We start from the raw sequence: 26,817 nt of genomic DNA, 5'->3' as shown, positions 1-26,817 counted from the left end.
CTAATAGATCAAAATAGTCATTTGTTTAGTGGAAAGGCCACAGAACTGAAAAGAAACCTTGAAATATCCAATTTTCTTTTTTTCAAGTTCCTGCTCAAAATCAGATTTTGGTATAATAGGGTTTGAGAATGTGTGTCTGTATTCCATTCTGCATCATATCATTGTTGACCTAGGAATACTTGAACGCTCAATTTCTCCAACCTAGTGATTACAGTGACACCAAATGGTACTGAAGGGTAAAGACTCATCCAAGAGTTGCAATTCAGTAATACACTTTGAAAGATCCTGTCTCTTGCTCAGAAAGCATGGAATAGATAGGTACTATTGAACACTGGCACAAGGGAACCACCAAGGATTTTTTTCTGTCCTCCACATCCAACCATTTATGGCCTGTAATTGGAAAAAAAACCCACTTTGCTGTAAATTCCATAATGAAAACTATATATTTATGGCCTGATCCTACAAAATCTGTTGTCAGGCATGGGGGAATTGAAATTTCCCTTCCCCCTAGGCTTATAGAATTTATAAATGGTATGCTTGTATGTATGAGTGGTTCTTTAAATCGGGGTTTTTTAGATTATTTTTAATATTAGATTTGTTTACATTGTCTTTTTATATTGTTGTTAGCCGCCCCGAATCTTCGGAGAGGGGCGTCATACAAATCAAATAAATAAATAAATAAATAAATAAATAAATAAATAAATAAATAAATAAATAAATAAATAAATAAATAAATAAATAAATAAATAAATAAGTACGTAAATACCTATTGGAACTCACTAATTTCCACGAACAAAATGATATTATCATACTTACACATTGGATTGTATACTCTGTGAACAAGACTTGGATTCTTTTGTCATAATAATTATCTGATAATTAATCAATCCAGTTCAAAAGCTACGGTCTTTGGGAAGTGACAGAGTTGGTCAGCCAGTGGAGCATGTAAAACCTTTCCTTACCTGGGGTTGTTTTCTCTGAGACTGAATCTGGGACCCTCATCATCAAAGGGGCTCAGTCAGAGAAAGGGCTTGAGTGAGAGTGGTGCTTAAATGAAAGACCTTACGTACGTACGTAAGTAAGTAAGTAAGTAAGTAAGTAAGTAAGTAAATGAGTGAATGAGTGAATGAGTGAATGAATGAATGAATGAATGAATGAATAAATAATTTTTAAAAAACGTTGCATGGCAATATTGATGGGATTGCCATGAATTATTTGCACTTTTTGAATTAAAAAAAAGACAGGGGAACCTGTTTATGCCATTAGTCTGAAGAAATAAGCAGCACAGACCACACATTTAGATTATTCTATACAATTTCTATTTCCTTTCATAAAATATCATTTTTACTTTTTTATGCAGACAGAGAAGCTGAGTATTTTTGCAAGTTTCATAACGGGGAAGGACATTTCCCCAAGGTAATTTTTAAAATCCCCTGGCAATTTTAAAGTGTTTTAAAGTGTTTTGTAAAAAGTGTTTTTAATAGGAAAGTGAACACAAGAACAAGGGGACACAATCTGAAGTTAGTTGGGGGAAAGATCAAAAGCAACGTGAGAAAATATTATTTCACTGAAAGAGTAGTAGATCCTTGGAACAAACTTCCAGCAGACGTGGTTGGTAAATCCACAGTAACTGAATTTAAACATGCCTGGGATAAATATATATCCATTGTAAGATAAAATACAGGAAATAGTATAAGGGCAGACTAGATGGACCATGAGGTCTTTTTCTGCCGTCAGTCTTCTATGTTTCTATGTTTCTACTTATGTTCTCTTTATCTGCAGTGTTTTCCCCAAAATAAGCCCTTGGCATATTTTTTTGAACCCCTGAAATAAGCCCTTGGTCTTATTGCCATGCACTCAAAAGCCCGATCAGGGGATGTCTTATTTTAGGAGAAACAGGGTATATATTTCAACACATTGAAATGAATACAATTATCTTTATAAACAATATTTCTTTTTCTTTAAACATAAAAAGGAAGATGGTATAATTTTTAGAATGGTTTAACTAATAAAAATATAAATTTATGACACAAATAGTAAAATATTAAAAATGAAAATTCTGAGGGAACGAAACAGGGACAAGAGCAGCAAAAATAAGAAACTGAATGTTTTGAAAGAAATCTGCTTTTTATTGATATGAAAAGGGTAGGTTTGGAAAGCTTATAGGATCTTGATGACTCCAAGAGAGTAGGCTAATGCCTTTCCCTGTATATTTATGGAGATTCTCAGTCATCCAGGTCATAAAGGCAACTGGGCTTCATTTTCCTTGAAGACATGTTCTTCTCGTTCTTGGATGAGGTAAAACAAAGTCCAGTTGCCTCTTGAAAAAGGACCTTTGGGACATTCCCTGGATAGCAAAGAAATGTTGCAAGTTACGGTAATATTTTTGTTCTCATTGCATCTAGTTTTAAGATGCCAGGAAAGAAAATCACCTCATCAGTGTTTTTACCAAAGAACACGCAACCTAAAAGTCATTGTCATAAGAGTTTTCAGAACATACTTCCAAGCAAAGAATAGTCTCCTGAGTAGTTTTGCCTGAGATGAATTGCCCACCTAGTGAAATCAAGAACTCCCTCCACTTTCTCTTGGCCCAGATGCAAAAGATTGAGGAGTAAGAATCTCACTTTATTGTCAAGTTTTCTTTCTTACAAAGAAAGAGAAACAAGAGAACAGAAAAGAAAATCTTATATGAAGATTTTGAGTTGTGGGAAGGGAAATTTAATGTAATTTTTTACCTGTATAGGCAATTCCAATTCCTATCGGACTCTGGGCGGCATACAGCAAATAAAAAATAAAACCAATTTTTAAAAACCCCTATAATAACATTCATCACTTCTAGGTCAGAGCTAGATGCTATTGCTCAAAGTAAGGTTTTTAAAACTTTCCGGAAAGCCAGGAGAGAGGGGGCGATTCGGATTCAGATCTCCGGGGCAAGCTGGTTCCAGAGAGCCAGAGCCACCACAAAGAAGGCCCTCCCATGTGATCCCACCAGTCAGCATTGTTTGGCCGATGGGACCTGGAGAAAGCCTACCCTGTGGGCTCTAATCGGCCACTGGGAAGTGTGAAGCAGAAGAGGTCCCATAAATAGTCAGGCCCTGAGCCATATAGGGCTTTCTAGATGATAACCAACACCTTAAATTGTGTCCAGAGACCAATTGGAAGCCAGTCCAACTCACAGTATGTTGGTGTTATGTGGGTGTACCTGTTGTGGTTAGCTCTGGCCCTGCTCCTGCCCCAAGGACTGTGTATGTGGGGGAGACATCCACATGCTGCAGGCCTGTTTTGCCCCCGGTGGAATCTGATGATGAAGGCTCCTCTGACCAAGAAGACATGAGTGACAGGGAAGAGGAGAGTGTGGCAGACAGCTCAGAAGGAGATCAATTATTTTAGCTCCTCCTTGGATTCAGAACAAGAGTTAATGATACAGCCACGCATGCGGAGAGCGATGCATAGGCAACAACAACTGAGAGATTATTATCAAAGAAAATGAGGCCACCTGTGGTTGGGTGGGGCTGTGGTAATTAGTGAGGCTGCTATAAAGAGCAGCCTGTGGGTTTGGCTATTGTGGAGGATTAACTGATCATTGTGTTTCATGACTGCTTTACTGACTTTGACTTTTTGTGTGCTGATTTCCCCCCGCTTTGAAACTAAACCAGGGCAAAGGGTGTTTCACTTTGTGAAAGAAGAAGGACTGTGAATTGCCCCACAGCTGCAAGCTAAGTATCACAGAACTGATAAGGGACTTGTACAAATTACCAGTTTGTTTGGAGACTAGTGCTCTTTGCTATACCAAAAGAGGGCTTAGTTTAAGTGAATTTTCATTATAAAGAACATTGTTTTGAATTTTCAAACGTGTGTGTGTGTGTGTGTGTGTGTGTGTGTGTGTGTGTGTGTGAAATTTGTACCTGTGCATTTTTGGGAGGATTCTACCAGAGAGCCCGACAGAACAGTACCTAGGCACACCCATAACAGTTCGCTCTGTTTTAGGGCTCTGATATACTGTCAAGATCTTGAGCAATGCAGGAAAAACTGTTTAAGTTTGGCTGTATGGATAGCAGGTTTTTTTGTAAAGAAATTGTGTTTTGCATGAGCGTGCAGACGTTGGAAATAACCTTTTTTTTCCTTGTTAGCAAATTAGAAATATTGATGGATTAAGTGCTTATCTCCAAATCACTTTGTGCAATTTCCTTATTAGATTTGTCTCAGTTGATTGCCCTGGGAATGGTTCATTACTGTCTCTATTCAATTTCATTTTATTCTTGTAAGTGGTGAGCAAAATTTCTCTGCTAACTTCCTTTGGATCTGTCAGGATGGTGTCAGGTGAGGAACTGAACCTGCTCCCTGCCTGTTATGTTTGCAAGTAAGCAAGAGGGGTCCTAGAGGGAACTCCTCTCCACTTCTTTCCCTCCCTCTTTCCCTTTTCTTTATCTCCACTTCTCTCTTTTCCCTCTATCTCATTCTCTCCCTCCAGGTCTCTCATTTCTGTGTACCTCTCCCCCCCCTTCTCTCTCATTTGCTTCTCTCTCCCCTTTGCCCTCATTTCTCTCACTTTCATTTTTCTCTTTCCTCTCCCACTCCCATTTTCTCTGTCCCCTTCTCTCGTTTCCCTCCTCTCTCATTTCTCTCTCCTCTCATTTGCCTCTATTTCCTCTACCTCATTCTTTCCCTCCATCATTTTATTTCTTTCTCCCTTTTCTCTCATTCCCTCCCCCTCATTTCCCCCCTTTTCTGTCAGTCTCCTCCCCCCTCGTGTATGTGTGTGTATGTGTGTGTGTATTCACTCTTGAACCATTTCCAAAAACAGGAGAGGCCTGGTTTTCCCCCCACTCTTTTTTTCTTTGGGTGCCTTTTACCATACAATTTAAATCAGTTTTGTTTATCTCTTTCCTCATTCTCTGCCTCATTTTCTCCTTTTTGCTCTCATTTCTCACTCTCTCCCTTTCATTTGTTTTTCTCTTTCCTCTCCATCTTTTTCCTTCTCTCCCTTTCTCTCATTTGTTTGTTCTTCCTCTCACTCGTTCTTTCGCCCATTCATTTTCTCATTTTTCTTTCTCCTTTTCTCACATTCCCTCCCCCTCACTCCCCTCTCTCTTTACCTCTCATCTCTCTGCCTCAGTCTCTGTCTCTCTGAGGACCAGCAAGCAGCCTACCCCACTTCTTCTGAGCTTATCCTCCGGTTTCACGCAGAACTGCACCATGTCCTGGTTTTACAGTTGGCCGGGCAGGATCGATTCCTCTCCTGGACTCTGCGTTCTGATCTCTCTTTGGCCAGGTTCTGCCCCACAGCTCCAATTTCAGCCGCTGCTACTGGGATTCCCAAGATGCGCAGAGGGGATGCCCTGCCCGTTTCTCTGCAGCTGCATGCGGGGAATCCTCCTCACAAGGAGCTCCCGGAGGCTCCTCTCTGCCAGGTTAAGTCCCAGGAGCAAAGCATCACATTCCAGGTGGCTGCCTGAGACCTCCAGCTGACAGGGACAAGGTGGGCGCGCCGCCTGAGTTAGCCGGTCCTGGTGGAGACAGTGGCGGTAGCGGCGGTGGGGGCCTGGGGTGTGGAAGTGACATTCCTGGTGCTGCTGCTCCTCGAAGGAAAGCCCCAGAGCCACCTCAATAGTTGCCACCGCTGCCGTCTCTGCCGGGATTGGCTAACTGGTTACCAACCTGCCTTGTTGCTTTCCACAGTATATTGTACATCAAAGAAATAAAAACTGAAACTCCTAGTAAGCACATTGCGCTTTCCACATATTAGCTATGAAATAGTGCCAACCACTTTGTAAGTTTTTGCTGGTTCCACCTTTCCATTCCAATATATACAGCTGCAAAAAAGCATTGATCCACAGCTCACATTAGAGAACCATCTTTCAGCTGTGGCGAGGGGGGCGTTTGCCCAGGTTCGCCTGGTGCACCAGTTGCGGCCCTATTTGGACCGGGACTCACTGCTCACAGTCACTCATGCCCTCATCACCTCGAGGTTCGACTACTGTAATGCTCTCTACATGGGGATACCTTTGAAAAGTGTTCGGAAACTTCAGATCGTGCAGAATGCAGCTGCGAGAGCAGTCATGGGCTTCCCCAGGTATGCCCATGTTACACCAACACTCCACAGTCTGCATTGGTTGCCGATCAATTTCCGGTCACAATTCAAAGTGTTGGTTATGACCTTTAAAGCCCTTCATGGCATCGGACCAGAATATCTCCGAGACCGCCTTCTGCCGCACGAATCCCAGCGACCGATTAGGTCCCACAGAGTGGGCCTTCTCTGGGTCCCGTCAACTAAACAATGTCGGTTGGTGGGCCCCAGGGGAAGAGCCTTCTCTGTGGCGGCCCCGACTCTCTGGAACCAGCTCCCCCAGAGATTAGAACTGCCCCTACCCTCCTTGCCTTTCGTAAACTCCTTAAAACCCACCTTTGTCGTCAGGCATGGGGGAACTGAGACATCTCCCCCAGACCTATTCAATTCAATTTATGTACGGTATACTTGTATGTATGTTTGCTTAAATAATGGGGTTTTTTAATATTTTAAATTGTAAATTATTAGATTTGTTATGAACTGTTTTATTGTGTTGTGAGCCGCCCCGAGTCTACGGAAAGGGGCGGCATACAAATCTAATAAATAAATAAATAAATAAATTGGCACAGCATAAAGCAATTCTTAAAGTGAGGCTAATTATGCCCAAGAAGGCAACTGGGGCATATATGAGTGTATATATGTAACGAAGGATTTAGTAATAGCTTGTTTGTGAATTGAAGACTCATCATTTATGAGTTTGGGACTACTGCTACTAGAAATGTAAAATATGAGAATTGGAGAGGGGTTTTTTTGTGTGTGAACCTAATTAAATTATTTGAGACTAGGAAAAAGATAATAGGGTCAGTTAAAGCAGTGATTTTCAACCTTTTTTGAGCGGCGGCACATTTTTTACATTTACAAAACCATGGGGCACATTGAGGGGGGGGGGGTAAAAAAAGTTTGGACAAAAAAATTCTCTCTCTTCCTCCCTTTCGCTCTATTTCTCTCTCCCTCTTTTTCTCTCTCTCTCCATCCCTCTTCCTTCTTTCCTCTTTTTTGCTCTTTCTCTCTCCCTCCCTACTTCCCTCTATGTCTCTCTCTCTCTCTTGCTTTCTTTCTTTCTCTCTCTTGCTTTCTTTCTCTCTTGTTCTCTTTCTCTCTCTCTTGCTTGCTTTCTTTCTCTCTCTCTTTCTTTCTCTCTCTTGCTTGCTTTCTCTCTTGTTTTCTTTCTCTCTCTCTTGCTCTTTCTTTCTCGTTTTCTTTCTCTCTCTGAGCTTCGCGGCACACCTGACCATGTCTCGCGGCACACTAGTGTGCCACGGCACACTGGTTGAAAAACACTGAGTTAAAGAACCATGGTTGTTAAGCACTAGAGTTGGCACATAACCGGAGATCTTGAAAGAAGCACAGTGTATTCCTCATCAAACATACCTTGATTCTTCTGCTGCCATTTAGTTCCCTGACCAAATTATAATATATATTTATAACATAGTTTTATGTGGCTATCCATTTCAACTTTCAATTTGCATTTTAATAAAAATATAAATTCAAATCCAACATCTAGTTTCATATGTTTTAACAATTAAATGCATTATACAAACATTAAATAAATCTATTTGCTTAACTAAGGAACCTCAAAAAACTGCGTCCTGTAGCTTAACATAATTATCTTGCAAAATAAAAGTTAAGATTGAATATGGGTCATACACAGCCTTCTATTTGAGGTCAGTATAGCACTTATCATTCTTTCCAATACTGAACGTCTTACATGCATTATTGTTTTTTCTTCCATTTGATTGTGTTTGATTCTTAGAGACTGCATGAAAAAGCATGTTTTCTTCTGCCTTCTCAATATTAACAGGGAGCCATCCTAACAGTATTCCAGAAACTGGGGCAGGGATGGATATAAATAGTAGGTCTATAAGAAACAAGAAATTTGGTTACTCAATCTTTGCTAACTATCCTTTAAGGGGGGGGTATTACTTTTATTATTCAACACATAATATGCTATTTTTAGCATATTTCCTAACATAAACTTGATGTCCCAAATCAATTTTTAAAAATGTTTATATTTAGATATTTTATATCTTGGAATTCTTCTATAAATAAATACTAGTCTAAAAACATTTCTGTATACATGCATGCTAATGTCTGTGGAAATAATTAAGTTAGAAAGACTATTATGCAAGTCAGGAATGAATTTCCCAATTAAAACCAAAAGCATGTTCTAAAAAATGTATAATTTTGAGCATATTTGACAGAAAGTGAATGTAAAACAATTACAGCTATGTTGGTTCATGGGGAAAAAATGACCAAATTCTATAGTTGGGGTAAATATTTTTATTGCAACCAAAATGCCATAAAAGGATATGCAAATGCCTGAATTCTCCAGAACTCTTTTTCAGATAAGATGTTACAAAAAAATTGAGAAGAGAAGCAAGAAAATTCAAAAATTAAGCTGGATGTTTTAGCTATGAGATCTATACTTCATATGAAATTAAAGATTAAATGGCAAGTGACAATGGTGCCATGTTGAATCTAACGTTCAGAGATGGGGGGGGGGGATTTTTTTTCTACCTCTTTCCCAAGCCCAGCTGTGAAAAAAATTCCAATCAAATCCTGGCAAGGGCCATGAAGGAACAGCAATAAAAAGTATTATAGTCATTATAACCACCAACTTATAACAGTGGTTTCTGTTTGGTTTGTTCACTAATTTAACAGATTTATACTTCATTCCCAAACTAATTTCTTTACTTTTATGCTTCATTTTAAACTGATATAATTAAATTCCAAAGGCCCAATAATTTTAATGCAGCTAAAAGAAGGTTATGCTGCAAAATCATGTCATTCTTATCTATGTTTATTAAAAATTACGCATAATATACTCAAAAGGATTTATTCCAAATATTCCAAAAGTGTGTGTATGCAAATTTAATAATTATATCAATACAGAAATCTGGATATCTGGCAATTCCAAAAGTTAAGTCTTAAAACACTTTCATAGCAAAAATATTGTCAATATATGAGACCTTTTACTAAATGAATCTCTACGGCTATATATTGGTGTAGTGTTCTAAAGTGTATCAAGAAAGGATAACTTTAAAAAAAAAACCCTGCCCTCCAAAGATTATAGAAGAAGACAAACATCATTTCTGGAGAGGGCAGAGCCAAAATATTAAGCCTAGATAAATTTTAGGAGGGAGATGCTGAAAACAGTATGTTAGTGCAACCCTAACAGAGGAATGACACACCTATTTTCAGAGTTATATGTTTTAAGAAAAAGAAATTTAAAAAAATGAAAATTAGAGATACAGGGAGGCTCCAGGGCCAGGAAATGTTGGCATAATACATGATCAACATTGCTACAATGCAATCTGCAGACATACAAACAAAACAAACAAAACTTGGCAAAGATTGGTAATTCCACCAAATATCAAATACTCCCACAAGCAATTTTCTTAAATAATTTTTGTATTAGTTAAGAGGAAAAGCAACTTATGCTTCTAAGAATCCACTGGTGATAAATACAAGAACTGGCACTTCTATCAGTTACAAATGTAAAAATCATGCATCACCTTTAAAAAGTAATTTAATATTTGGTGTGCCAAGTATATCAAGCTACAAAGTATTTTTTAAAAATTGTTTTCTTATGTCCTTCCACATTTCTATTAAAATGAAGATATTAACGGAATTATCTCAAATTCCAGAGGGATTCATAGTAAAGGCAGATGACAAACATTATGATATTTGCAAAAATAATGAATATTCTAGCTACAGTTGTTATATAATCTTGATATATATTTGCTTTTTGCAAAGTAGTTAACTAGTTACTATAATTTTTAACTAATTCAATATTCAATGACTTAAAACAAAATATGACAAATTATGGATGTAACCCTGTAGCCAGAATGCCTCTTATTGGTTCATTATGTGAGATTCAAAATAGCCTTTAAGCAAAAGAGTTTGCTTGTGCAGTTCTCTTTTTATTACTTGTAACAACTTTTTTCAAACACATCTGGATTTTCCCTGAGTTCTGGAGAAAGAAGGATCAATATGTCATGAGAATGCATGCTAAATTACTTTTGCTCTTCTTTTTCTTAAAAAACAAAGAAACTCAGTGACCATGGAGAATCATCAGCTTTCGGATTTTGAAGGCAATATGTAATACTGAAATGCTATTGAGTTATATGTCAAATATTTTGATTCCTCAACTTAGCTAGATTCTATGATTTAGCTTGTTGCTGTAATTTGACTGACATTATTACTATGAAAATTAGAAAATTAAAAATATTTGTACACAAAAGCAACTGACAATATAAAAAATTAATATCATTGAAATTAAGAGTCTCTACGTGTAAAACAAAAATGCCAAGCTAGAAAATCAGGATTATCCCTTTAACATAAAGGGGTTTTGGAGGAGGAGATATAAACAAACTGTGTTGATAAAATAATCCAATCTCACTTTAAATTTCTTCATGGTAGAAGTTGATTGTGCAAATAATAATCTGTGTTGTAGACATCAGCATTTACAATGTAACTCTTCCTGTAATGCTAGACATATCTTTACAATTACCTTTCATACCAATTTATGGGGATCCAAAAAACAAAATGTAGTCATAATATCACAAGCATAAGACACTTGACATTTTAATACAAAAGAATTCTTCGTTCAATAGCCTTTCGACAAATAGGACATTCACTCATTCGATCCCCACAAAGCTGACAGGTTCCATGACCGCAGAGAAAGATCATATTCTTCAGGCGGTCCAAGCATACAGGGCACATAGTCTGTAATGAGAAACAAAAAAATAAATGTTTCCTTGGATAGTACAATAATTAGCTATAGTATTTAATCTCATACACATACTTCCAGAAAACTCTAACTGCAGAAAAAATGGCAAATACTAAGGAGAGTTAACATCATTCTACCTAAAAGTAGTTTAGCTTATATTTAATACACTATTTTAATACCTTATAATATAGATTAGAGAACTATCAAATAAGAAATCGCCTAATGAAGGACTCACATTATACCATGGGGGCTAAAACTGCTGAAGGTGACTATGCCCCAAAGCAGAAATGGGCAGAGAAAATGAGGGATAAATAGATATGGGCATTATCATGATGAATATTTCCCCAAGCATAGCATCATGGTAGAATTCCCACTTTCTTAGTTCAAAAGAAATAGAGTTGACTTTAACACTACTGTCTATTACAGCTTCAAAGGAAAGCCTCTCACGCACTGTCTATTTTTTTAATTATGTTTCAGATTGGTTTATTTCACGAAAGTCAATGTCTTTATGTATGACAATAAGGTACAATGAAAGAACACTCCCCCCCCCCAATTTTTTAAAATCTCAGACAAAGATATGCAGTGTTTACTGACTTTATACTTTATAAAGTACAGTAGGTATTTGCAAAGATGTTTGTCCATGTAAAATACTATTTAAGATTTAATGGAAACAATGTCTCGAAATATTTAATCTTGCACACCAATTGTATTTACACATATAAGTTCTACTTTTAACATTTATGTTACACTATGCTTTTCGGAGATTTAGTTTATATTTCTGTATATTTTATTTTAAAAAATAGTCAGGAAAACATCAATTATTCAAATAAATATTTATTTGGCCCTTTAGTATTGACTCCTGGTGATTGCCTGGACAAATCCCTGATGTTTTATGGAATCCAATAATAAATTTTAATGTATTTTGCCCTCAACATGTGTTTTATTTGAATTTTTCATTATGTAGTACTTACCCTGAAAATATTCACATATTTGTTTTCTAACAAAGTATATTATTGACATATTTGATTTAATTTACCTGTTCCTTTATGTCTTGCAACTGCTGCTGTAATTTCTGCACATCAGCATTGACATTAGTATTATCCTTATCCTTCTGCATAACAGGAATGTTTCCACTTGCTAAATAAGGCACAGAGGAGTAAATAATGACACACAATGTTTGAAGAATCATCATAACCACCGTCTTTATCCAAAGTTATCTAAAATGTTCATCTAGCCTCCTTGAATTTTGTTAAAATACACACAAAAAATCCATTTGTGAATTTTAACAGCTTGTAAAGCTAATCATTCATTAAAGCACAAATACATGTATTCATCCTGCATACTAATCTTCTGAATTCCGAACTTTGCAATCAGAATTCAGCTTCAATGTGTGAATTTAAACAGATCGCTACAAAATGCCAATATTCATAATTTGAGTCATTAAAGCTTTAAGTAGATAAATATTTATTTTATGTATTTGGTAGATTTACATACAGCTTTCCTCCTCTTTTTTTCTACTGCAACAACCTGGGATAGGGTTTGCTGACAAAAAATCATCCAGTAAGCTTCTGAAACTAAAGATGGTTTTGAACTTAAGTCTCCCCAATGCCAATGCAGCATCTTAATTATTACACTATATTGGCAATGTCTTCTAATCACTATCGCTTCTTTGGAAATGATTACATAAAGAAATAGTTCATGCATTTTTCTTATGGGAAAAGGCTGAAGGGCGTGAAGCAATATGACTAAAGTGCTGGAGAAAAAAATATCTTTATCCATTGATTTTCAGTTTCTCAAAGTTATTAGGTTTAAGATTCAACAGCTGTTTGATTTGATTCATAGGTTTCTAAGTTAAGAATTAAGAATCAAATTCCAAAGACTTCGGGCTAAAACACTAGTATAATTGCAGGTATCATGTATACATTCCATCACTGTTGTTGTTGTTATTACTATTATATAGAAGAAAAAATATAAGCTTTATACAAAGGGAAACAAGAATTTACTAGAGTAAATTTGCAGCATAATAAACAACTCACCAATGTCATCTATGGTATCTTCGCTACCTTTCCCACCACAGCACATAATAAAAGGAACTCTTCGTTCTACCACTGCCCGACATTGCACACATTTTTTCATAAGGCTGGCACAATCTGCAAAGAAAAACAATTAAAACTAGTATGTCTTAACCAAACTTAAATTCTTTAACTTTAACAGATAGAAAAAAAATAAGCAAGAAATAGTCTTAGGCAATTAACTGAAGATAAAAGTCTTTGCCAAATATAGCAAAATCAAAAGTCAGCTTTTATATAACCATCTAATGTCAAGTCAATTTAAATACCATATTTTTCAGAGTATAAGACGCACTGGAGTACAAGACGCACCTTAGTTTTTGGAGAGGAATATTGGGGGTAGGGGAGAATTCTGCCTACCAGGTATTCATCTGGCTAGTCCTTAGCCTGGTCAGCTTCAGCACATTAGTTCGGTCACTGGTTTTGAGGTTGGGGATGGTAGGGGATAACCTTCAGCATATTTGTTAACTCGCTGGTTTTGAGGTGGGGGTGGGGGTTGGGGCTATGCTTATAAAGCACAGCTTATTGTTGGAGTAGCAATTAGAAAAGCAGGGAAAGCACTGAAGATCCCTTAGCTGGTGTTTGGGCTGAAAAACAGCTTCAAAAGCACAGCTGATACTTGGAGGGAGCCCCAGTGACTAAAGCAGGCACAGCAGGGAAGGGATAAGAGAAGGCAGGTCCTGTTTTGGGTAGCTACCTTGGGACTGCACAAGTGTTTGGAGGCTGAAAACGCGAAGCCCCAAAACACAAACCATTATCACTGGCAATCTCTGTATCCAGGAAGGCTGAAAAGTAGAGGCTGGCGAGTGGGTGGGGCTACATTCACCCAAATTTTCAGCCTCTTTTAGGAGAGAAAAAAGTGTGCCTTATACTCTGAAAAATACAGTCATTTGCTGGATTCCTCTTACGTACTTTCACAAGCACACATGTGTCCACAAGGCTGAAAGAGTACTGCAGCTTTTTTATCTGAGCATACAACACATTCTTCAATCTGTAAAAACAAAACAAAAGTTAATGTATAGGATTTAGATCTTCAATTAAATGCTTGTTAGCTTAATATCTATTCTGGATGAAGTGGTAGTAAGAGCTATTAAAGATAATATCTGGCATGTAAAAAGGCACATTTTCCTCATGTATCATTATTGTTTCTGCAAAACTAACTTTGCAGAAATTTCAGAAATGATAAAGAGAGGAGGATCTGTTACACACTGTACGTTTCCATGCTTTAAAAAGTGCCTCACTGAAGTTTCCTGAATGAATAGTAAAAGCAGTATGAGTGATGGATTGATAACTACTTCAAGAAAATGATTCAAGTGACAAAGTTCAAAACTAAGTAAGTTCCCCAAATGCCACATAAGGTCTGTCACTTTTTAACTTGCTTAGAATTAGGAAAAAGCAGTAAGCCAGAAGCCAGAAAAAAACTTGCAGGAAAGAGGAAAGAAAAAGAGCTCCAATGCTTTAAACCCAATCTAGGTGAACTAACAACATACTTTACAAATGTGGTTCAGTGTAGATATATACATCCCTGTCAGAGGTGGATTTACCTACCGGTTCGCCCAGCACCGAAAATGTGAGCGTGTGGCTTGCACCCATGCGCACGGCTTCAATACGTCCCTAAATAGGACGGCACAGCGTCGGGGCAAAAAAAGTTTAAACTATGAACAACTGAAATATCTACTCCTTATTTAAGCATCTACTACATGTTTCATTTTAAAGGCAAGGAATTATCCAATATTTGACCATATTGAAATGATGAAAAAAAAATTAAGCACACACCTTTGTTCTTGATTGAACATGCTCTTTGCAAATGAGGCATTTCTTGACTCTTGGTGAACACAAGGAACAAGTAGCAATGTGCCCGCATGGACCAAATAGAGTATCTCTCTTCATATCAGAACATACCATACATTCTTCTAAGGTTTCGGAATCATTGCTGATCATAGAAGGACTCCGGGAACCAACCTGTCCACTAAACATAAGCATTCAGATATTTGTGTCTGAACATTGAATATAACGCTCAAAATTAAGAGATTCATTAACATTTGTAATTATTTGTAATTATAAATTCAGGAAAATAAAAATATGTTCATTTCTGACAATCTTACAGAAAGCATTTTAGAAGACGGCTCAGTTTGCAAACATATCTGCTGACTTGGAAGCACATCTTGGTGAGGTCAACAGGACTGTACATTTCAGTTGTAAACTGAGTTGCAATTACTATCTGGCTCAGTTAAAACAACCAAATCACTTTGAAAATTACATAAAACTACATAAAACTGCTTATACAATATCCTTGACTTGAAAGAGAAATAAGTCCTTGTTTCAGTTTTTCTATTACATATTTAATTGTTAACAGAGATAATGTGCTAAGGTATAAAAAATCCAGATTCAAACTAATCAGAGTTTAGTATGCTGTATGAATGAAGCTGTTAGTTCTTTAACTTAGTCAGCATAAAAACAAAAATATAAATGTAAAGTATAATGAGCAAAATATGCTCTTTAAAAAAAAAATAGTGGTTGAGTCAATCAATAAGTCAAATAAAGACTGATTGGTTAGAATGCAGTATTGCAGGCTATTACTGCTGACTGCCAGCTGCCTGCAATTTGGCAGTTCGAATTTCACCAAGCTCAAGGTTGACTCAGCCTTCCGAGGTCAATAAAATGAGGACCCAGATTATTGGGGCAATATGCTGACTCTGTAAACCTAGCTGGCTGGAGAATTCTGGGAGTTGAAGTCCACAAGTCTTAAAGTTGCCAAGTTTGGAGACCCCTGATTTAAATAAGGCAACTATATATCTATATATATATTTGATTTTTTTTAAATGCTCCTTAAACTCAGGGTGGCTTACAACATGTTAGCAATAGCACTTTTTAACAGAGCCAGCATATTGCCCCCACAATCCGGGTCCTCATTTTACCCACCTTGGAAGGATGGAAGGCTGAGTCAACCTTGAGCTGGTGATGAGATTTGAACCGCTGACCTGCAGATCTAGCAGTCAGTTTTAGTGGCCTGCAGTACTGCACTTTACCTACTATGCCACCTCAACTCTGATTAAAATTAAATTTAACCCTGATTAAAGTAAAAAACTATCTACCTAATCTGTAAAAAATAGACTATGTAGTGAAATGTAAGTACAGTGTTCCCTCGATTTTCGCGGGTTCGAACTTCGTGAATAGCCTATACCACAGTTTTTCAAAAAATATTAATTAAAAAATACTTCGTGGGTTTTTTTCTATACCATGGTTTTTCCCGCCTGATGACGTCATACGTCATCGCCAAACTAATAATTTTTGCAAATCAAGAACACAAAAAATAATTATTGTTAATAAATAATTATGTTTATAAATATCAGGATCACTAAGTGTCTTATTCAATGTTGAGTACCAGTAATAATGGTGAGTAAATTATTATTAAGGGAATGGGAAATGGTAATTTAGGGGTTTAAAGTGTTAAGGGATGGCTTGTGATACTGTCCATAGCCAAAAATGGTGTATTTGCTTCCGCATCTCTACTTCACAGAAATTCAACTTTCGTGGGCGGTCTCGGAACGCATCCCCTGTGAAAATCAAGGGAACACTGTACTATACGGTAGCTCCTTGTAATACAAACCTGGTTTTTTCTTTGTGGCATTTTGCCAATGCTTTACAGAGGCTAGGATCAGGACATAAGTCAAGGGGTGACTGACCCTTCTTGTTACGAATACCAAGGTCAGCTCCATTGGCTGCCAGGAAACAAGCAATAGATGCTGCACTTTTCTTCTCTGCTCCCTGAGTACCCAATCCCATTATCAACTGAAAGAAAGTAAACAAGCAACATCTTTGAATTTGTATTCATGTACCTAAAATATCGTAAAAGAGCAAATAAAAATAATACAGTACCTATATGCAGGTATAATTACTATGAATAGATTTTAGTAAATGCAGTTCTAGAATATAATGTTGTACAAAATTAAGATATCTTTAGTGTGGATTTCCTTAATCCCTTTGGGTCTTTAGGTATTTCTGAAAAAGTGTGATTCACGTGCTGATACCCTCACAACATGTTTATCATGTGGAAGGAATAACAAATCGTCTGCCACCTACAAATTTTTGTTTCAACAAAACAGACAAGTTGATTTCCCCAAACCATTTCTAAATAATTTCTTCCAAAATTACATCTTTCAACATTTGCCAAGCTTCCAATAGGATGATTAATTCCAAATATTGCAAAATGTATATTTACAATGAAGGAAGACAGCTAAAAGATGAAAATAGTTCCACAATTCTTCCCCATCAAACACACACGTTCTGACTCTTTGGGTTGCATATACATACCGTATTTTCCCCCTTTTTTCTCTGCCTTTACATTCAAGAAAACTAGGGAGGGTCAAGTCAAATTACATTTCTGCTTTGGACTCAGATCTGTCTTATCTGACCATTGTCTTGATTACAAGCCATTCTTCCTGATCCTCGAAATTATTTTCACAATTACCACAATTCTGACGTTGTTCATATTTTAAAATTTAGCAACTAACCCTCCTGCTAGTACTACTGTAATATTAATGCAACAATTCTCAGCAATCCTTTTAAATAATTTTACTTTAAACTAGTTATTGAATATAAAGAAGTCAATAGTAATAATATTAAATGCATATGCTGCTTTATCCCAGAGATACTGTTTGCAACAGAGATGTTATTACAAATACTAAATACTTACAATATACACATATGTACATCAGTGGTGGGTTGCTCCCAGTTCAGACCAATTCTTAGAACCGGTAGCGCCAACGACAGGAAGCTCTGCCCACCTGCCTGGGGATGCTTCAGTACATGCGTAGAAGTGTCGCACGCGAATGAGCGTGCATGCAAACTGGTAGCAAAAATATTTACGACCCCACCACTTATGTACATATACCAACACACACAAAACAAACTGCAAATGTTTTAGATCACCTCTAGCCAAATTATCTTCTTTAATTATAGGTATTGATGTTTAAAGATTTCAAAATTCAATTAAATGAAATTGAAACATTTTAAATGTTTTAATATAGCTTTTGCCATATACGCATCTAGGTTTGTTGTGTTATCAAATAGTATTTACTTACTGGCACAGAATCTTTAAATAACTCTTTTCCAAGAAGAAAAAGCAGATCATAGCAAAAGAGCCTTTACAGCCCACTGCAAAGACAAAATTTAACAGAGAAGAAATAAAAGTTTTCTTACTGTATTCTTGGAGGGCTCCCAAGCTGTATCTACTTTACCCACATCTTGCATGTCTTGGAGCTGGCGAAGCTGCGACAAAGTATGATGCCGTAGGGCCTCATGCAGGGGAGTATCCCCATCTTTATCCTGAATATCCAATTTAGCACCCGCACGAACTAGAAGCTGAAAGCAAATAAAAATTTCAAGATTTTGAATACATTTTGCAGCAAACAGAATTACATTTCTTAAAAACATCTTGAAAATTAAAAACAGCTCATAAGCTTAGCTATTCAAGACTATTAAAACAGTTTCTTCTTAATTAAATTGTGCAGCCTATACTTTAAACTTTTCTTTTACTCTTAATTTCATCAATTTATGTGCTCACTGAATATAGATTAGTAAATTATGGTTATAAATTAGTAAAAAATGATTAAATAGATAACAATGGATATCCAAAAGGAAATTGCTCCAATGCTCTATTATTATAAATACATGAAAAATCACCAACATGACCAATGCAATTTTCCACCGAAAGGTTGGTGTAATGATACTATATGCAAAAATATTTAGAAACATAAACTCAAAGAACATGGAAAACATTTTAATAATGATGTTGAACCAACCTCTATTTTATAATCAGTATCTTGTAATTATGATGATTTGGATAATTTGAGAATATTTAATTAGCTTTTTTTCCCCTTCTGAAGATTTTTAAAAGGAACTAATTTGCAAATAACTAAATTTTATTAAAATTGGCTATTGCATTATGGATCTGAAAGGGTGAAGGAATCTAGTTGATTAACTTGGGTTTGGATTATTAATGTTATCTAACAACACTCTATGAGACAAAAGAAGAAAGGTGATAGAATAAAAGAAAAGAAGGAAAGTTAAGTAAGACTTTAAAATTTGGACAACACTGTGTTCGCCCTAGCACAAGGCCAAAAGCACCAGTCTAAAGATGATGAGTGGGACCTCGTCGAAAAGTCACCAGGAATCTCTGAAACTTACACAGGAAGAAACCCAAAATATGCCAAGACCTTCATACATGTACCTGTGAAAATCTACGAAAACATATATATATATATATTCCATATTGTATATTCTGATTTAAACTATTATAAGGATTCAAAATTCCTGGGATTGATTAAATAATGTTAATATTTGGTTTTATCAGTAATTTTACACATTTGGAATATTGAAGTTATGGTGGAATAATGATCTTAAAATATTAAATATTAGTAATTTAGTAGGAGATAACAAATACATGGTACAAAGAAATGTTATCTATGTTTAAATGAATTAATGGGAAAAATGATAAAGAATTATGTAGAGAGTATAGTATTGTTGAAGTTGGAAGATTAGGATTGCACATACTTATTTGTATTATTATTGTTAGCGTTGTTTAAAAAATATTTGACCCAGTCGATACACTGTCCACAAAATATGTATGGTATGAAAAAAAACCCTGCTAATAAACCTTTTTTTTTAAAAAAAGAATTTGCCCATATATCTCATGTGCATGGAGGATTAAATCAGAAATAGAATAAGCATGTTTTATTTTTGATCAATATTTAATATATTAATAATATATTTAAAAAATTAAGCATGATATATACCATATTTTTCAAAGTATATGATGCGCTGGAATATAAGACACACGTTAGTTTTGGGGGACGAAAATGGGAAGGGGATTCTGCCTACCAGGTATTCATCTGGCTAACCTTTGTCTGGTCATCTTCAGCTCATTAAGTTTGCTAGTTTTGAGTGCATGTGCTTGCTTTTTATCCTATGGATAAAACACAGTTCCTAAAACACTTTACTTTTCTCTCTTCAGAGAGAGAAACAATGAGAACAGCAGGCAAAGGGAAGACCCTTCACTTTGCTCCTTAGCAACTTGTTAGGGCTGAAAAAAAGATTGATTCACTGTTAGCCATTAGGGCTGAAAAAAGGCTCAGCTGATTGTCGGAGGGAGCAGCAATGAAAAAAGCAGGCAAAGGGAATGTCGCTCAGCTAGCAAAGCAGTGAAGATTGCTTCACTGTTAGCACCTTGTTAGGGTTGAAAACAAGCTTAGTAAAAGCTACCTTTCGAGTATAAGAGGAACCCAATTTTTCAGCCTCTTTAGGGGGGGGAAGGTGTGTCTTATACTTTGAAAAATACGGTAACTGGAAAAGCAACCAGACTCTCATTTAAACAGACTACATTTCCTATTAACGTCTCTGGAAGGAAAATCAGAGCATGAACATGTAGAGAAATTCTCTTATTCCATAATCCTTTTAGAAATCCATTTAGAAATATACAGCACTACAGTAGTATAGCTGAAAAATACATTCTAATGGTACATTATTATTGCCTTACCCGCACTATTTGAGTGTGCTGTCTTTCAACAGCAAGGTGCAGTGCAGTTTGTTGATTTACATTCTGAATATCCAAGTTAGCTGTGCCCTGAAAGAAAAATCCCAAATGTTACTCATATTAACATATTAAGGGTAGGTGCGAAATAAAATTTATGATAGCGTAATTAAAAATACTATTATTTCTCCACTATTAAATCCAACTAACAAAATCTATACGTATATTTTATGAAACTGAATTAATTTTCATATTCTTTCTATTTTGCATTTACCAGTATTTTCCACAAATCAATATTTAATATGGAAAGTTTATGAAATGTTTTTAAATTTTAAAAATAATTTGATGTACTGAAATAACTTAATATTTTTCAAAGTACAGCTACTCTTTGTTTAGTCCCTATGATGCTAAATCATTTTCTGCCAGTGCCTGTACTTGCCACCAAATTTTCAAGCCTGACAACAAAAGCTTACAACATGAAATGGATTAAGGCCTGGTCAGTTGGGGGCAACAGTATCAGCTGGTGGGAGAGTTCTAATAAACTAAGTTTACAGAGCTCAGCTTGTTCACTTGAAGTTAGTACTTTTTAGGGAAGCACTACTCCATGGAGGAAAGCGCCGTGGAAAGAAATACTTTGTTTAAGCAATCTCTCTGCTCTGCAACGGCACTAAAAGGGGAATAGGATGAAAAAATATGAGAAGGGGGGAAATGGGTCAGGTATAGGACACTAAATGAGATATCTTTATCTAAATGAGAAAGAAGCAACTACTTATCTTTGCACAAACTCTCTCTGTCACATTTTTCTAGTGACCATTAATAGCTGTGTGATCATTTACCTACTGTATCAACTTAACGAATGGATTTTGCATTTGCCCAGGTTCGGGGGGCATTTGCCCAGCGCCCAGTTGCGGCCCTATTTGGAGGCTCATGGTCACTCATGCTCTTATCACCTCGAGGTTCGACTACTGCAATGCTCTCTACATGGGGCTACCTTTGAAAAGTGTTCGGAAACTTCAAATCATGCAGAATGCAGCCGCGCAAGCGGTGATGGGTCTCCCTACATATACTCATGTCTCTGCAACATTCTGCGGACTGCACTAGTTGCCGATTGGTTTCTGGACACAATTCACAGTGTTGGTAAGGACCTACAAAGCCCTACATGACATTGGACCAGATTACTTATGGGGCCACCTTCTGCCGCATAAATCCCTGCAGCTGGTTAGGTCCCACAGAGTTGGCCTTCTCCAGGTCCTGTCAACCAGACAATGTCATTTGGTGGGGCCTCGGGGAAGAGCCTTCTCTGTGTGGGGGCGGCCCTCTGGAATCAGCTCCCTTGCCTTCCGCAAGAGTCTTAAGGCTCACCTAAGTCGCCAGACTTGGGGCAATTAGACCTTGCCTGTCTGATTGAGTATTATATAGGGTTTTTAGTTGTACTTTTTTAATATATTAGATTTTTTCTATATCCTTTGTTTTATATCTATTATGTGAGCCGCCCCGAGTCTTCAGTGAAGGGCGGCATAAAAAAGTAATAAATAATAATAATAATTTTGGTTATTAAAAGAGGAGATGGTTTATATAGTACTGAGACAATTTATCTAAAGGAATTCATATGCTCCACACATTGGGTGGACATAATCAACTTATTTCTTTGGTCAATACAGCTTCTAGATGAAGAACTAATTAATAGTAATACATTAAACTAATATGGCACCTGATTCTGAACGACTTGGCAGTGGGAATTACAATAAAATCAATAAAATATAAAAAAAGAAACTTAAAAAATAGCAAGTGCTATACAACAAGGGCTTTTCTCTTTAATTTATTCTATAACACAGATCTCTTCAAATTTTTAACAAGCCTCTTTTGTAGATCCAATAAGCAAATATTTTCCAGGTCATTCTGTTAATTTATCATTTGTGGTCTTCTTTTAATTTTTAAAAAATCAGTTTCTTTTGTATATCTAGGTTCAATTTTATACTATTAATACTAGCCAATTTTTTTAATTAATTAAGCTCCTTTATTTTATTTTTGTCCCCTAGATACTAAGCCCCTAAGTAACTAACCATGCAATTTCTGATTATTACACCCCACACATTATGTCTCATGTTTTGATGGAAAACCATTTATGAACATTGTTCAAGTAGGATTTTCAATTAAATATCACGCCAACTAGATTGTAATTAAGCAGCTTGCTAAACAGAGTGCACTGGGATACTCTGTCAACATACTCTGCTTAAATTAAGATGTATTCTGCCTGTAGCTTTCCCAAAATCTAAACTGCTAACCAAAAATGTGATTAATTAAGTTAGTAAGGACTTGGGATATGTTTGAATGGAAGAAAATAAACCCAATACAGTTCACTTGATAATCTAGGATGCAATTTATCTGACTTAAACTCATTCAAAATAAATGGATATTCTATAGCTATTTTTAAAATCAGTAACAAGTTTCAATTCTATCTATTCATCTGACTTTTCATGGATGCTGTTTGTTGGAGAAGATTACAGTAACTGGCATATTGTTTTTCCCTCCTTTTATTTTATTTTGAACATGGCTGAACTTTATTTATTCATATGTTCTTTTTGCTTGGTAAGCCAATGTAAACAATTTTATTGTTTCAAATTTAAATTCAGTATCAATTTGAAATTCAATGCTTCATTATGCCTTATGATTCTTGACAAATTTATATTTTCTTCTTTCTTGACAGCATATGCACCAAAGACAAATCCCTTATGTGTCCAATCACACTTGGCCAATAAAGAATTCAATTCAGTTCTACTCTACTTGTTTTAATCTAGGCACTTTCTATAGTATAGTCAATTGTATTTATTTTTGAGCAAATATGCATATTATAAGGTTCAGTGCAGAGGTGAGTTTGCAAACCGTTGATAGGAAACGGAGCCAGTTCTATCGGTGCTGGTCTGTGGATGTCGCCATCTTTTTTTAATGGTTTTGGGTTTGGTTATTTTTTTTCTGGCTGATTTTTTTCTTCTGTGCATGCATAGAAGCCGATTTACTAGCACTGCACATGTGCCACCATCTTGTTTTCAGCTTTTTGGGGGGTGAGGAAGTTTTTGTGAATTTTCAGCACTGTGCATGCAAACCCACCCATATGGCCAAGTGGTGCACAATTTACATGTGGCCACGTGGCACAGGAGGACGTGAACCAGCAGCAAGGTAAGTTAGAACCCACCCTGGTTCAATGCTCTTTTCTTTGAATAATCTATATTTTTCAATTGTTTAACTAAGGGATTTGTCTCATAAAAGTGGCTATACAAATTAGAAAAAAAGGAATATATGTGTTTCCAAAATCTCAATAAAATATCCAAGTACAAGATAAAATAGCTGATTATATTAAAACTTAGTTTTTCTGGAAATCTATTTATTTATTTATTTATTTATTTATTTATTTATTTATTTATTTAATTGGACTTATATGCCGCCCCTGTCTGTGGACTTGCAACATTTTGATGAAAAGATACAATATATAAAACATTTCTAAAAATCTGTACTACCCCCACTTTGCTATTACTAAGAGAATCAGTAGTGATATAATAAATGTCGTAATAATTAGTTTTTTAAAAATTACCTTTATTTGGATGTAGAAAATGGTTTGTAAGCGAATGTAAGCATCTATTGGTAACAAATTGTACATTCTTTCTGGCATGAAATTAATTAATAGGAAATTTTACCTGATGTACCAATAGTTCTGCTACTTCTACATGATTATTAAGTGCTGCCAAATGCAAAGCAGTGTATCCGTCATCTTTTTTTTCATCTACAATCCATGGTCTTGGAAGTTTAGACAGCAACACTCGCATTGCACTGAAATGGACAAAAATGTAAAGGATTACATTAGTATCAACTTCTAGAAGGAATACAATTTTCTATTTAAGTATAACATCCCAAAACTCAGCGATTATATTTCCAGTTTTTATTATGACTGAAAAACTGATTTTACAGTATATGAAATATTACCCATTCTATTAAACCTTAACATTCTTTCTCAATTAGATAATGTAATAGAATACATAATGGCTATTCTACTAATCTATGTCCAGTTCTTCTGAGTTTTATTCATATTATACATTACCATAGAAGTATGTTAGTTTAATGTACTTTCAGTACTATTAGCTGTTTTATTCATTAATCATTTAATGATTTAATTTAAATCATTAAATCTAATGATTTAAGTTTAATAATTAAATCATTAATTAAATATTTCTTATTTATTAATTATCCTAAAAATATAATTAATAAATAATAAATAAACAATTCTCCTGAACTCAATAGAACTTACTTCTGAGAAAATATATGTATAATTTCATAAGAAAATGCAATTTTAAATTATCCCACTCAGTTTGCTACATGCAATATACAAGATATTTATGACTGCTTAATTACCATGAGCAGGCAACCTAGAAATCAGAGAAATAAATACATAAAATCTAGTAATGGTATGCTTTGAAAATGGAAAGGAAGTCTCTATTTTCAAGACTATCCTGTATCTCACATTTATTTACTCTTCCCCCTTGCCTCAAATATCATTACTTCATGTTTAAGAATTATGTTCCTGCAGTTCATCATATACCACCTGCTGTGCTTCAATCTACCATGCTGACATTACATACTTTCTTTCTCCAATTATATATGAATGGAATTTTGTATGGGAATTCAGAGTGGCAATATTAGGTGTTAGACTTCTGTGTCGCTTGGAGGGGGGGTGTCTATATAGCAAGTATGCATGTGTGTGTACTTTTGTGCAGCTTGGGGAATGTGCATCTTTCAGTCTTCCCCTCTTAAAAAACTTAATCTACCCTTCAAAACAATTCCTTTTAAAAGGCAACTTCAAATGCTTTTAATTTTCCTTTCTTTGCCAAACATTAAGCCTTTTCACATTGATCATAATATAAGAGTTAGAAAAACTGAGGACCAGAAAACCTTGGTGTAGTTTACCATTTAAATATATTTACATCCCATCTGAAAAACATTTTTCCAGGTAGTTTACAGATAATTAAAACCCACATAATAGATTCATTAGAAAGATTTTTGAAAGCTATCAAATAGTCTTTTTTTAAAGAGTTAATGGAACAATAAACACAGTGGGGAAGAGAGAATCATGTATCTGCCACCCAATGTATCCCTTCCATATATGGAATGCCATAAAACAAATCCTTTCACTAGTAGCCATTTAAATAATGAAAATATGGGCATTGCTACATAGATTTATCAAGGTTAGGCAGGTTTATGTAGAAAAATACAAATCTAGAGATATATCTACCATAGATATAAACTATTTTTTCTTGGTGGTTATTTAAAGATACTTAACAGAGGGGTCCAATTACTTAAACACTCTTGTGAGCAATGATCCTCTGTATCTTACGAATCATCATCTCGCCACAAAAAGAGCAATGAGAGAAAAGTTATACACTTGTAGAATGTTTTACATATTTAATTGTTATTGTTACTGACATTTTGTCAAGATAGAACACAAACCACATTTAATGTACAAATGAAATTAGTTGTTTTTTTAAAAAATTAAAGATGAGCACATTAATGTTTATATATATATAGATATACACTATACACACACACACATATATATATACACATATATAAACATTAATGTGCTCATCTTTAATTTATACATACATATCACTAAAATATGCTGTAGTTTTCAAAAATGAAATGCAAGTTATAAGTTAAAACTTCAATTGCCAATTTAAAGTTAAATGAACAGAGTTTCTGCCATCCTGATTAAAAAGCTTTGATTCTTTATTCCATGCTGTATTTAATTGTTTTTTCACAAAACAAAGTTTTTGAAATGTTATTCCATTCTGAATTTTCTCAGTCTTGCTATTATTTCTAGAAGAATAAACACAGTGACTGAGACATCCAAATTTAACCATCAGTGGGGAAAAATATTAGAAAATCATAAATTGAAATACGCAACCTAATTTAATTTAATATCACAGATATAGGGACTGAGTAGTAAAATTGCAGGGTGAGCCATCAATAGGCAGAGTAAAAGACAGAGGCACTGTCTGTTCCTGGAACAGCAACCAACAGTTGAGATACTATTTTTTGCAAGGGTTGACTAAATATGGTCAGGGAAGAGAGGGGCAAAAGACAGCCTGTGAGTGGATGTTTCAAATGCCTGGCTGCCTATAAAGCTGAAATAGTTTTGCTAGTGCCCTGAGTAGCAAATGGATTCATGCTAAACAGCATGCATGTGGAAATCCTGACCTCAAGAGCTGCGTTTGACCTCTAAAAATGAAAAATAACTACAAGCAACCTGTCTGGGAACTAAAATTCAAGCATGAAGAAATCAAGTTCTCTATCCATGGAGAAAGAAACGATATTTGCTTGAAAAAGGGGGATGGATGAAGGTGTATGCTGATTTTTATTTATTTTTTAC

The 26,817-nt window shown here is 35.6% G+C and overlaps 1 protein-coding gene across 4 annotated transcripts in view; it reads right to left on the bottom strand.

The window, feature by feature from the left end:
- Positions 1-8,332: 8,332 nt before the first annotated feature.
- MIB1 (MIB E3 ubiquitin protein ligase 1) overlaps positions 8,333-26,817 on the bottom strand; it is a 56,016-nt gene continuing 37,531 nt past the window's right edge. For 2 of the 4 annotated variants that reach the window (XM_070747620.1, XM_070747622.1), the window contains exons 13-22: positions 24,092-24,224; positions 20,406-20,492; positions 18,071-18,232; positions 16,479-16,660; positions 14,645-14,837; positions 14,417-14,482; positions 13,781-13,859; positions 12,836-12,949; positions 11,836-11,936; positions 8,333-10,795 (exon numbers count right to left, since the gene is read on the bottom strand). In XM_070747620.1, coding sequence (XP_070603721.1) covers positions 10,655-10,795; positions 11,836-11,936; positions 12,836-12,949; positions 13,781-13,859; positions 14,417-14,482; positions 14,645-14,837; positions 16,479-16,660; positions 18,071-18,232; positions 20,406-20,492; positions 24,092-24,224 — 1,258 coding nt within the window. In that variant the 3' untranslated portion in view covers positions 8,333-10,654. The remainder of the gene's footprint in view (positions 10,796-11,835; positions 11,937-12,835; positions 12,950-13,780; positions 13,860-14,416; positions 14,483-14,644; positions 14,838-16,478; positions 16,661-18,070; positions 18,233-20,405; positions 20,493-24,091; positions 24,225-26,817) is intronic. The other 2 variants (XM_070747621.1, XM_070747623.1) reach the window with 1 other exon arrangement.

Source organism: Erythrolamprus reginae, chromosome 3 (genome assembly GCF_031021105.1).
Source record: "Erythrolamprus reginae isolate rEryReg1 chromosome 3, rEryReg1.hap1, whole genome shotgun sequence".
NCBI lineage: Eukaryota > Metazoa > Chordata > Lepidosauria > Squamata > Dipsadidae > Erythrolamprus > Erythrolamprus reginae.
The sequence above is the reverse complement of the archived record's forward strand: the minus strand, read 5'-3'. Positions and strand labels throughout refer to the sequence as shown.